Here is a 14,336-nt window from a genome sequence, read left to right on the forward strand (position 1 = left end):
GAATCAAATTGGAAGTAAGGATCGTGCTATTATGGAGTCATCAAAATGTTTTACTTATGCAGTATAATACCGCTCTCCACCTAAGTTATTTTGCTGCCCCATCAGTTTTCCCCATCACACAAAAGCTCTACCAAATATAAGACGAAAGTGACTGGTATAAAAAGAATAGTATGCACGTCCAGAGTTCTCAACACATTCGTCTGGGAACCACTGGCGCCGCCACAGTCTGTACGTGTAAGCTTAGCAGTGTCGAGGCTACTCGCACGCCCTAATTACAGTCCTAAGTAAAGCTGAGTATAAATGATAAACACACGTAACGTACATGTATAGCATCTAAATGAATTTTACTTTGTGATCACTATTTAAGAGTTACGGGAGGAGTGTTTTATACTAGTGTTGCCTCGTCATTCAATCTAGTAGAGATGTACCGTGTCCTTTACTCCTAAGTGTGTAAACACACACACCCTAGCTTGTGGGAAGATATCATTTATCGGCCAGCTGGTCGATAAATGAGTACTCGGCTTAGGGTAGTGTGTGTGTGTGTGTGTGTTATTGATCTTTTGTAACGATCTAAACTTTATGCACCTCAGCCGAATATTTTGAATAAGAATAAATAAAAAAAACTGTAATGGTGCACTTACGCGTTGTTATGTGACAAGCACCATTTTATTACGGGCAAAGGTCACTCTTTATTGTACCGGTGTCGTGCCGTCGAACTTGTGGCTTTCATCGTCGTACTCAGCGTCGAATTTCTTTCGAGTTCTTTCACGAAACACGAGGCAGACAAGGCCTTTAAATGCTTTCAGGGCGTGAACTGAGGAGTATCCTACCACCTAAGGAAAGCAGTTCTATAGGGCAGCATGGGCGACCAGATGGTCACACAGAACCTCTAGCTGTCCTGCAGGGACTTAATGAAACTGACTCCAGAGCCAACGTTACTGAGTGGATGGGGAGCTAGACCACATCCTGGAGGAGTGGGCGAGAATGGCCAGTGGTTCTGTCTCGTCCTGCCAGTGACATGTTCGATGTGATACAGTATTAGGAATAAGAATAAAGGGAGTTAGTCCAGGAAAGCTGACCCTAATACGCCAGCCATGTTCAGAGGTTAATCTGACTGGTTTGAAAATGCCAAGAATAATCAATGAATCTTGACTTTACGCCGTAAGTACAGTGAAATGTCAGTAAAAAAAAAAAAAAAAATACTGGCGGGAGTTCCGTCGTCTCTTACATTTGGTCCTATCTCTCTCTCTCTCTCTCTCTCTCTCTCTCTCTCTCTCTCTCTCTCTCTCTCTCTCTCTGCTTCTTTTTAATGTACGTAGGATGTCGATAGGAATGGTAATTTTTTCGATGTTATAGTTTCAACGCAGAAAGAGGGAAGTTCTGTGCCAGTTTTTTCCATGAAACTAATCACTCTATATTCAAGAATTAGCCGAAATATTTTCTAAATACACACTTTCAAATGAGGGATCTTCTCTTTCACAAGCACAGAACTACAGTTATGAAGTCATAATCATTACCTTTCAATAACGTACGTTTTATTGTGCCAGATCAGTTTCTTCATTTCAGAATAGTTATCCCAACTTTTAATCAAAGAAAACGTACATATTAATGATGCAATATATGCGTAATAATTTTTTCTGTTATTTCACTTGTTGTTAATGGATCAATGCATAAATATCAACAAAACAGACAATTCTTTATTCTAAATTGAAAAATTGAGGCTACAAGTTCTATGTTTCTTTGGAGATAATGATACAATCATACGACTACCAGGCAACTCTCCATGTAAACATCGATTGCAGGTCACGTGACGTCAGTTCACTAGCCGGCAGTATAAATACAACCAGAGGAGCAGGTTGGTCTCATGTCGAATTTTACTACCAGAGAGTCAGGATATATTAAGTTACATGTTACACATGAAATTGGGTTCCCTATCCCACAATAAAAAAACAGAACCAAGTTAACTCCTAAGATTAAGTGTATTTAGTCCCTTTTTATTATATTTTTTTCACTGAATCAGTCTTCGTTATGTCTTCAGAAATCTCATGTGAAATGCGAGATCGTGCTTATCGAATATGTCGGGACTATCTTCACGGTGCCTGGAAGCTTATCACCCCACGTGATATGGTCATCAAGCAAATAAGGTAAGTGTAGGTCTTATTTTTCGTGAGAAAGCTTTGAGGTTATTGACTACTTGTGTCGTCTGCTTGGGATGGGTGAGGCGACGCCCAGGGGTACCAACCGAATGACATTATAAATATATATGTTTGTTGTTCATCGATCTTTGGGAGTGTATAGTTTCGAAATACAGATCGGAAGGCAAAGGCAAGTAGACAGATGTAGAGATAAGGAAACAGAAAAAGTTATGAGTGGAGCCGACGTTTGTGTCGTCTTGCATTCTGTGTTCAGATCTTGGTAAAATAAGTGTTTTTACAGAAATCTGTAATAAATGCAGTAATACGGTGTATTCCTTACACTAAACACGTAGGTTTCCCCAAGTTGAAATAATTCTTAATGTATTTGATGGTCCAGTGCAACGGGAGTGTTCATGTACTCAGCAAATATGGATTGATTATTTTACCTTAATAAATTGATTTTTTTCTACATTTTCGTATCAAAGATTAAACAAGTTGAAATTAATTATGAAATATCTTGTTTAATAATAGCATCGGGAAGAACAGACCTTATTTAATACCCGTTTATAAATTAGACTTAAGTAGTCTTACATGTCACGTTAGTTTTATCGGATATGCTTGGAAAGGAAGTCCCACAAGGTATATAATGGCGATAAGATGAAATAGCATATGACTTTTGAATTTGGAGGATAAAACAGTATAATCATTCGCGTATACCATTTAGCTGAAGCTGGCTTTCCACTGGCGAATATGAATTATATAAAGCAAAGGAGATACCCATCGATATTTGCAATTACCAGATGCATATAAGGTAACCTGGGCGTGGCTTGCTAAACATTTACATACAGTTCTACACAAGCAAGTTGCGATGTGTCCCGTCATGTGTTATCGATCCTTGAGCACTGTTCTGCCTAGTTAAGCTTGAAAGAATTTTGAACCTAACCTCATCCTCATGTACAGAGTACCCTAACCGAAGTACCAGTATGGATTTTATGTTTGGATTATAACAAATAAGGATAGAAGGTTCATACACATACTCATGGGCTGCTGTGTTGAGATGAATTAATTTAATACTAAGTTTCAAGCGGCAAACAAAGCAGAAACAATAGTAAATGTTCATAGGTACAAAGACTTGGCGTTTAATCAGGCTATGAGTGAATGAGAAAGTACCATATCACCATAGCAGGTTATTCTTATTAAGGAGATTTCAGACTTTGGATTAGAAACTTGATAATCTTTAAAATGTGTTTCTTAAGGTCAAAGTCGACTAAGAGAATACTGTATTAATATTTTTCCTGTTTCAAATGTTTTTCTTCAGATAGTTTGTCAGCAACCATTTTTTTTTTTATATAACTATAAATTCAATAATGATAATATTTATGATAATGAAGACACTGCAAAAGAAAAAATTTCTTTCCGAAATAAAAATTCGCAGGTTTGACAGTTTTACGTACCCTTGAATATCTAGCTAACCTAACAAGTAACAGACCCCCTTCGTATGTACTCGGTGACCCCCTCCTTTCCCTATGTATTACAACCCAGCCCGTTCCCCCAGGCAGGAGTTAAGGAGCTGGTGACAGGCATATGATTTCACCTGCCTTTCCACGATCATCTACAAAAGCCACGGAATATTTCACGATAGTTGAATGTATATGGGGTCCTAGTGTGAACTGAAACTACAGGGTGAATTGCGTAGAATTCAGGCAGGGTGACTAAACACTGTATGACTGTAGAATATGGAGGATGCTGTAGATTTGTAATGCATATAAGCTGTAGATCTGTAAGGTGTTGATGTACCGTCAGCTGCTGGATGGGAGCCTAATTTGCTAGCGAACAGCAGAATGCCTTATATACTGTGTAACTACCATAAAATGCACTTTTGTGTCGTGTGTTGTGTCGCGTAGACTGCATAATGTTTGTTTTGAAGCATGAAGATGACATGCATTCAAGCTGTTGCGTCTAGCTACAGGACTGACCACACGGTGGCGGATTGAAGGGCTATTGGGATTACGGGTCCGAGTTTTATGATGACAGGAAACATATGCTTTCGTATCACAGGGGCTGAAAAAGGCCGATTCACTTCACTCTTTGAGTATAGGGAATATAACGTCACTTACGATCTTGATGCCAGTATAACAGGGAACGCAAAAAGTATGGTTTATGTAACCTTTTTTTTTTTTCCCTACTAAATTATGAAATGTTTACTACTCTCAGTACGAATCATTTTCTGTGGTTTACAGCCCATTATTCATTGGAACTGATGGTTTGCCGCCCGATATTCGTGCCTGAAACAATGTACAAGACGTCTTTGGGAATGCGCCCAACTCTTCATAAGTAATGTAGTGCACATGAACAATGAACTTAACTTGAGGAACATATATAAATTCATGAGTAATGCCTACAATACCTCTGGAGTGATGTGCAAGGCTTGAGCGGCGTACCAATGTCATGAGCAACGTGCACAATACAACTTGAGTAACGGACCCGTCTTCAGCAGCATGCAAATGTCTAGAGCAATGTACACCCCACGTCTGAAGCAATGTGTACATGTCGAGCGACAGATTCCAAACGTTTTGAGCAATATACTCAACTTTTATTTTTCTTAGCACTATCCGCATTTTCTGAGGACTACCGATTTGTTTTAAGCAGTGCACATGACTAACGTATACTTCATGAACAATACACAAGTGTCGAACAAAGAATCCATGAACGATACGATTTAGCAATGTATACCTCTCAACTGCACACGTCTTGATCGCTGTACACTCAATGTATATAACACGTTTTGAACAATATACACGTCTTGAGCGGGAAATACATTTCTTGGGTTGTGTACACGTCATGAGCAGTGTACATATGTCTTGAGCAAGTGTGCACGTCTTGAACTAATGTATACGACTTTAGGTGTGTATACATGTCTTTAGCAATGTGTATACACGTCTTTAGCAGTGTATACATGTCTTGATCTTTAATAATGTTCACTTCTTAATCAATGAACGTGTCATTAGCAGTGTAAATATGATGTGAACAATGTACACATTTCATGGCTCGTGTCCGTTTTGGGCAGTTTACACGTCCCAAAAGAGGATATATGTCCTGAGCAGTGTTCATATCTTGAACAATGTACACATCCTGAGTTGTGTACACGTTTTGACAAGTGTACGTATCTTGAGTAATGTACATTATAGGAAGTCTATAGCACTGCACGGCTTGCACATTGTATGCAAGAGAAGTGCACAAACTACCTTAGGCAATGTACACATTTCTCAAGCAGTATATATGATGCATTGTTAACACCGTGGTGTACATGTTTAGTACATTACGTCGTAAGCAGTGTACATTTACGTGATCAGGATACGTTATGACGTTCCCTGAGCCTTGTACACGATTTTATCTTGAGCGATGTACCCAACATGTTTTGATACGTACATACCGACAGCATGAGCGCCGGGCACAACATATCTTGAGCGATGGGACGGCATACGTCTTACGCAGTGTGCGCGATCTATCCTAAGTAGTTAAGCGTGAGTACCGTATCTAGAACACTGAGAGCACACGCCTGAGCATTATACGCACAGTACCCTGAGCAGTCTACGCTACCTTGGGGGTCAGTCAGTTAGCAAGTGCGTTTCACCAAAAGGTGTGGTGGCGCTAGCATCTTGCTACGACTGTAACCCCGCCAATGCCGCACGGACTGACGGACCTGCAGTACGGAGGTCCGCTCTCACGGACGGACCTGCAATACGGAAGGACGCCCGACCTCACAGACTGACAGGGCATCATGGCAACGATGATGCCATGCTACGACAGGACGGTACAGCTCCTGAGCAGGGGGGTACTGCCCTATGAGTACGATGGTACACACCCCCCCTCAGCATGACGGTACAGCCTCCTCTTAAGAAAACGACGGTACGATCTTTCGGTATGATGACCTGACCTCTTGATTTAACCCACTAAGAATCCTGTCTGAAAGTCGGGCCAAGTCAGGTCGTACTTTCTTGGCTCACGGGTCGTACCACCGTGCTCAGAGGGCTAAATGAAGGTTTCGCAGGAACTTAATTCATCGCAAATGTAACCTTTTCCTCCTTTCTTCACAGCTTGTACTACTCTGGTCCCAGGAGCATAAACGTTTGAAAATGAAAGGACTAATCATTGTTGCATGCCGACTCTTAGACCCGTTCCCAGCAGTTAAATGCATCACTTCTAGTTTGAATGGCAGAGGATAACTGTTTGTCGTAATATTTTGGGTGTTTATGTTGCATGCATTATGACGTGTTATCCTTCGTACCAGAGAGAAACTCGTTCACTCCTCACGTCTGGAGTTTAAAAAATCGCACAGGTTGGAGATTCTTCCACATGTTACGTCAAGATTTTTTTTTCGCAATAGTGTTGCAAAATCCTGTCGTGTTTTGACTGCACCCAGCGAGGCCACTCATTTGATGGATCCCTGGCCTTACTAAGGTTGAAGCGCACAAACACACACACACACAATCACTTTTTTTTTTTTTCGTCCTTCCATTTTCTCCTGAACTTCAGACTGCCGTTAACACTTCTGCTGGACTATGTTGTAAGTTGCACAGATACACAGACCCAAGGTCCAAGCGTGAGGTAATCTCTGGGGATAACACGACTGAAAATAAAAGAGCCAGGCCCCCCTTAAAAAAACAGTGGAAGAAAAGGATTTCAAAACAAAGGTTCTCCGTCCCTACCCAACCATGTTGACGCACTGTTGTTACAACACATACGTTCATACAGGCGGGTATGACCATGAAATAAATACAAGTAGGGTGCGACTCTCAATTCTGACCACCAGTTCTAATTTCGTTTACAACAGGTGAGGACGTTTATCAATCGAATATCAGCTGATATTTCGAAGTAGAGGCGTTGTGCATCGGTTTTTAAGGAGGGGGGGGGGGAACGCTCTTTCCAAACATTGACTTTTGTTGGCTGTATTTGTTGATTACCTTTTTGTTTAAGTAACTGACTGATAAATCATTTATTACAGAACGCTCCTGTTAACACCCTTATGGTCATGCGTCCACATCTTTTATTTTTTTGAGACCAACCTTCACCCGCTACGTTCAAAGACTTGTTCGAGGAAGACGAAGCCTTCAGTTTTGATATGTACTGGTGGCTTGTAAAGATTTGCATCATGTACTCGTAGTTCGTAATGATTGTATTATGTACTTATGGTTCACAGACTGTATTTCGTGCTCGCAATTCATAAGGACTACATTATGTACTCGTGGTTCATAAAGGTTGTATTATATTCTCGTGGTCCGTAAACATTTTAATATGTTCACCAAATTGGCTCGAGGTAAATCGTGGGCATTTTAACAAGACCTCTTAACTGTAAGCTGCCAGTTTGTATGTTACTTCTTCACATGCTTCTATAAGTACGGTGACCAGACTCGAGAAGCATATTCTTGTTTTGTCCTTAATTGGCACGCGAACAGCTTGCTGAATATTTCATGATCCATGTACTTAGTGGTGTTTTAATACTTTTTTCTTCTTTTTAATGGAAGGTCCGTCGCAGCCTCCTTTAGGGTGTAACACTTTAGTACTGGCTGAGTTCACACACACACACACACACACACACCCACACACACGGTGTGCTTGCGTGTGTATTCGCTACATTAGAGATATATAGATAATAAACATACGGATGGTTTTACAGGTAAATGGGTATAACCTCACTGAGTTACAAGTCAGGAAAAAGACGTGACCCACAAAAGGCAAGGGTTACGTCATAAAATACATACCGACAGTCCTTTAAATCATGAAAGGATCTAGTCCATACATGTCTAGGCTGATAGTGAGGTTGTTTTGAAAACTTCGATAATTCTAGAAGCTATGATATATATATATATATATATATATATATATATATATATATATATATATATATATAATCTACAGTTGAACGACAAAGCACTGTCTTCTGAACGATTTTCTCTTTAACAGGATGGCTGAATTCTCGCATATACTTCAAAAAAAAAAAAAAAAAGGGGGATTATTGTCCCACACGAACTCAATACTGATGATGCTTTATTAGTATTGAATTAAGCTCTTTTCCAGACTGTCCCAAGTAAACTTTGGATCACTCTGCATTGTATATGGTATACGAAACCATGTGAAGCATCAGGTAATTTTTTTTCTCATGAGCAAGTCTCTCAATGTATTACTGTTCTTGGTGCGATACTGATATTTAACGCCTTAAATAGTTGGGGGCAGTGATACGGGAGCACAAGAAGGATGTTAGTGCTGTGAGGTGGTTCCTCACGAAGCTAGGCTTTGCGAGTCGAAAAATATTTCACAGACAACTCGAAAACCAAGGAACATTTTTGACACTATATACCCTTGTAGTACTGCCAGAACAGTTTCAAACTACTGCTCCCAATTACTTAAGGAATCTGATATTAATAGTACATTTAAAAAACAGCTCACGGAAAACTCGCCTGGAATGGTTCATTTTGGACAAGAATCATGATATAAATTATGTATCATTATATTATATGTCTGTCTATCTATCTATCTATCTTCTTAGAAAAGATAACCAAAAAAATGAGACGATTTTTTTAAGATAGGCCGGGTCATAGCTGTTCAATTAATGAAATTATTTTGGAAGCAAAAATTTCAGAAGCTTTGTAGTACAGGAAAAGATTAAAGGAGTTACCCCATACGTTTCCCAAGAGGCCATGCTATTCCAGTAATAGGAAGATGTAGACTCGTTTAACCTTATGCAGGCGGTCCGGTAACACACACACATCAGTGTTAAAAGTTGCAGTCTTAAGTAAATATAAATACATTTGTATGTTAAGGAATGATAGACAATACAATTTATGCCTACTACTTTATACCAAGAATTGCCGTAAGCGTCAAAAAATATATTATTTTCATTTTCTATTTTTACGATGGTTAACTGGGAAAGCTGGGGAAAGAAAGGTTTATGCCACGCTGCTCAAGAGAGTGAGGTTAGGGTCCGTGGTGTATAGGATGTGACCACAGTCACTAAGGGGAGGTGAACGAACCTCGAGGGGTCCGATGGACTTGTCCAAAGGGGCCCCCTGTCTCATGTCGGTTCTGCTAATAATATATCATTAGCTAGAATCAGTATGCTAACGAAGCCTCATGAAAGGCTCTGGGTTCAGACACGCCACGAACCCGAACACAGAAGATGGAGTCCTTTATAAAAACAGTGTAAATGATGGAGCAAACGAAATTTAAACGTTATCATGGAATACTTTTAACTCAACATGAACATTCTTAAACAAACATATATTACTTATCCAGGCGGATGAGTAAAGTACATGAAGTACAAGATAGCTGTTTTCGCTCTACTTGCTCAATATAAAGTATTTAGCATTATCTATCTATCTATCTATCTATCTATCTATCTATCTATATATATATATATATATATATATATATATATATATATATATAAACTCGTTGGAAATGGCTTCATTTGCGGCGTAATTGCAAGCAGGCGGAGGCCGGTAACACATGAATACACACACACACACACACACACACACGCGCGGTTCAAGAGACGGGGCCCCACGACTGTAAAACTCTCTCCCAGTTTAGTACAAGTAAATGATTACACACACACACACAAACACTGATAAAGCTTGGTCATGCATTAATCTTATCTTGATACATAAATTTGTTTGTAGAGAATAACGTGAGAACTGAAGGGGTTGGCCTGTCAAACTTTTCAAGGTGCTTACGCTGTATCAAGTTACGGTGTTACCATGCTTAAACATATTTCCACTTTAATACTGATATTTGTGTCTAACCAAGTTAACGGGGAAATAGATAAAAAGAAACAATGATAGATGGAAGTCAGGAAGTGAATAACTCCGTGATAAACACCTGATTGTTATAGGTAAACCCTGGTGGAAATGAGTGTGAAAATACGTATAAGGCAAACCCACATCTGTGGAGCAAACAGGTTACCGGGGAGGCGAGGAGCACGGTTAGCCTAGCTCGGGTATCGATCCTCGCTCTGCATGCTCCGGTCTCTCTCTCTCTCTCTCTCTCTCTCTCTCTCTCTCTCTCTCTCTCTCTCTCTCTCTCTCTCTCTCTCTCTCTCTCTATCTATCTCTCTCTCTCCGAATTCTGCCATACTTATATGGCGACAGTGGATTCTCATTTCAGAGTATTTCACATTATGGGTATGCGTTCCCCCCTCATTCATTAGAAACATATCAGCATATATATATATATATATATATATATATATATATATATATATATATATATATATATATATATATATATATACATACGCAGAACTTATAATGTCTTAGCTGCAGTCATGCGTACGTACATGTTACTACAGAATCGAACTCGGAAATTATTTTCCGTTTATGTCCTAACTCACCTGTTTGTCTGTAGTCTTGCCTCACAAAATACATTTTGATCATGTAAAACTCGCTTTAAGATGGCATCCTAAGCTTGCCCACTGGATGTTTTCACGGTCGTAACACACTTATAACAGGGACAAAGACTAGAAATTTTGTAATCGTTTGTGAGATGGTTTTCATTCATATAATAAATAGTTTAAGATTTTGTTTTCTCAATGTGTTTGTTTAATCTGCAAAGTATTCGTACTGACGAGAAAAGAACATTAGAAAGAATTTTGTCTCAAAATATTAAGCGAATTTCACAAAATCATGATCAGTGGCGGATTTTCAAGGTGGTAGGAGTGGTGGCGCCGGAGCACAATGCTTAGATACGTATAGAAGACAAACAACTAGTCTTGCACCACCCTCCCCATACACACACTTTTAAGTGTCTTCCCTGTAAGCTGAGAACTTCATAGACATTCCCTACTCGGAAGCATTTATGTCACTTTTACTTCACTTACGTGATGTGGCATCAGCGAGTGTCGCTTAGCCTCATCCATTGTGACATTCATTTAGAATTAAACTTTCTTTGGCGGTTTTGGCAGCCTTTCAGGAGGTCACAACCTCCTTTGTAAATTCTAGATCAACGAGCTATTAAATTGGCGCATGGACGCATATCCCAGTTACGTGCCTAGATATACAGTGTCCGTTAATTGCCTGCTTCTCATGATTTTACGGGGTTTTTTTAATGCCCGGAAAGTCTTATTTTTTTTTTTATATTTAAGGCTCGAGTCACGGATAAAAGTCCACATCACGTCCGGACCCTAATTGAAATATAAATGTATTAAACGTTTAGGAAAAAGAAAAGACAAGGGAAAGTACTTACGATTTTTTGATAAATTTAAAATCTTGTCTTTTGAAATGTGCCAGGTCATAGTTACTGGGAAAGACATGAGAAGGTAGAAAGTTCCAAAGCTTCGACGTGAAGGGAAAGAAGCAGTTGTCAAAACGGCCCACCCTTGAGTTGCGGAAGGCCGCACAATAATCGTGTGACGCAGCACCTTGCCGAGTTTTGCGTGGTCTAGCTAGTGCTGTGATCACAAAAGCAGCCAGCTCTCGGGAGCAAAAACCAAAGTAATAACCATAGAAGAGGGAAAGTGAACCAGCACTGTGGCGCAAAGCAAGGGAGTCAAGTTTGGAAGTTAGTCTGAGACACTTTATAAGGCGGATCGCTTTCGACTCAGCTCTGTCATGTAAGGATGCAGAGCTTGAGGCACCCCAAGTGTGAAAGCAGTACTCCATACAAGGACGAATGAATCCCTTGTATAAACGGAGCAACTGTTCAGAAGAGAAGTTTCGACATCTAAACAGGACACTCAGTTTCTCAGAGACAGACTTAGCTGTTCCTGTAAAGTGGGGGTTTCCAAGAAAGAGTGGTTGTTACAGAAATACTAAGTGAATTCATTGAGTCAAGAGGTGGAATTACAGAACCGTCAAAGGAGACGAGAGTTGTGTAGGAAATTAATTCCTTATTTCATATTTTCTAAATAGCTGTTCTGTTTACGGTAAACCGATAGTTGTTCCTGCAGGAACGACACTCGTTCGAAGGAAGCACATTATCCTAGTCGCTAAAGTAGCCTCGGCGTCTGCAGTGCTGCTAGTAAGCGTAACTTACTGTCGCTGGGGGTTCCTTTCTTCATGAGGATAAACTTCTGATTATTGAATAAATCATCAGAGTCTGTGTTATTCGTGTAAAATTTGAGTGGCATATCCAGAGGTGCAAATGGTGAGCAGTTCCAACAAGGGATTTAAAGTCGGGTACATACGGACGTTATACTCGATACCTCCTCACAATCCCACAGGTGGTGGTACCCCTTCATCATTTTACCATTAGTCCTACACATAGCGTTCTGAAAACAAAGTAACAAAATAAATAAAATGAAATAGATAAAATAAAAAAGACGTTGGACAAAAGATTCGTTTCAGAGAAACCTTTTCGTTGATTCCAAAACTACGGCAGGGTTTATTTATTTACCTCCGGGTACTAAAATCGCTAGTAAACGCTGGGACACGTCGTTATTATGGCAACGAGCTAGTACCTTCTGTTGTGGTCAAGGACTCAGATGTGAAGTCAGGCACAGAGTACAGACACTGTTCTGCATGCTGTGCAGCGATGAAAATATGTCTCGTATACAAGCTCAGACTGCATTCCAGTAATGGTGGTCGTGGTGGGCTGACGCCACCAGCTCGCTTGGTCAACAAAAAATATGAAAAAAAAAAAACTTCTTCAGACATCAGAAGAGCCAGTTAACCTTGAACTCCATTGCACTTCCACTGGACTAATGTAGTTGGTGTTTTTGTTATGGTGGGGATGTAGACTGTTTATTTCCGTATATAAGCTCTTAACAGGCAGTCAGAAATATTACCGTTTCAAGTTCGGGAGGGTTGGAGGGAAAAACATGGAACGTTAGGTGTTGGGAAATGTGGCTCTTAATGTCAGAATGTTGAAAATGGAGATGAATATCTTAATTGTAAGTTATCTGCTATTTTCCCGCGAATTTATGTTTCCGTTTGAACTGTATGACGTTCGTTTGTAGTAGTGACGACAGAAAGTATTTTCATGCCCTGTGATCACCAACGGCGTGTGCATAATAACACTGCAGGACAAATGGATGTGTGTAATTCTTGTGAAGCGACCCTCACCGGTTAGCAGGAACACGAGTGGCCAGCCAGCCTGGTGTACTTGGTGAAAGGGCATGAGGGTTTTGTGTTGCCTTTCTGGGATCAGCAGGGCGACCGAGGGGTGAAGGCGGCGACTGACTGTCTCAACATCTCGAGCACGACGGATGGTACGAGCCTTGACCACGACGGTACGGCCCTCACGCACGGGAGTACGACCTTCGGTTATGATAGCCGGACGTTTTGGTCCGACCTTTTTTTTTTTAGGGTCAGGAGAAAGGTTTCGCCGTTTTATACCCGAGGGTGGAACCGTCGTGCTCAAAATGGTGGTACAGTCCTACTCGGTTAAATGACATGAAGTTTCGTGCTGTCAGTGGGTGGATTCAGTGGGCACGGTAATTAAAGACGGTGGGTGGATTCAGTGGACATGGCCATTAGGCATATAGTGATGGATCAGTGGGGGGGTGATTAAGGACACAGCAAACACTGCAGACGAGGAACCTTCTCAAATGAGTCAGTGGCAGCATGAACACTACCACCACCGTTGGGCCTCACCCCTCGACAACAGCTTTGCTTTTGGTCGCTCGTCTCGTCTCCCCTGGCAACGGTCGAGCTGACTCCGCGCGTCACTTTGTGCACCACTTCTTTTCCTTCGTCCTCGTCTTCTTCTTCTTCATCTTGGCGTACAAGATAATGTAAATTTTGAGATTCATGTCATTTTATATATACACTGGTAGGAAGAGGGATCGACCGAAACTCCTTGCCGATCCTACACCCTTACCCAATCGACAGTACCCAGCCCCAACGAATGATGTTCGGACTGAACACGACGGTCCGACCATTTTGAACGCGACGGTCCGATCTTTGAACACCATGGCATGACCCCTTGAGCTCGAGGATGAAACCCCTTGGCCACAGTGGCTTGGCGTTTAGCCCGACCCCGTAAGAGTCAGGTCAAGAGGTCATGACATCATATCTAAGGGTCAAAACATCGTATCCAAGGGCCATACCGCTATGCTCAAGGGTCTCGCATCCTCTTGTTCAAAGGGTTAATAAACTATTAAGCCACATTTCATTAAATGGGTAAAAATAGAACCCAAACGGTTAATAAGGCCGTAGCTTTAACGAGAGAAATAAGGAATCTCCCTGACTGCAGACAGATGTAATT

At 40.8% G+C, this 14,336-nt stretch overlaps 1 protein-coding gene across 2 annotated transcripts in view; it reads left to right on the top strand.

Moving 5' to 3' along the window:
• Positions 1–14,336, top strand: part of LOC139765922 (choline/ethanolamine kinase) — an 86,175-nt gene that overhangs the window by 9,862 nt on the left and 61,977 nt on the right. Inside the window, exons 1-2 of one of the 2 annotated variants that reach the window (XM_071693889.1) lie at positions 1,731–1,855; positions 2,039–2,144. In XM_071693889.1, the coding sequence (XP_071549990.1) occupies positions 1,750–1,855; positions 2,039–2,144 (212 nt within the window). In that variant the 5' untranslated portion in view covers positions 1,731–1,749. Of the gene's footprint in view, positions 1–1,730; positions 1,856–2,038; positions 2,145–14,336 lie in introns of those variants that run through there. The other variant, XM_071693887.1, reaches the window with a different exon arrangement.

The sequence above is a fragment of the Panulirus ornatus genome, chromosome 56 (assembly GCF_036320965.1).
Source record: "Panulirus ornatus isolate Po-2019 chromosome 56, ASM3632096v1, whole genome shotgun sequence".
Lineage (NCBI taxonomy): Eukaryota > Metazoa > Arthropoda > Malacostraca > Decapoda > Palinuridae > Panulirus > Panulirus ornatus.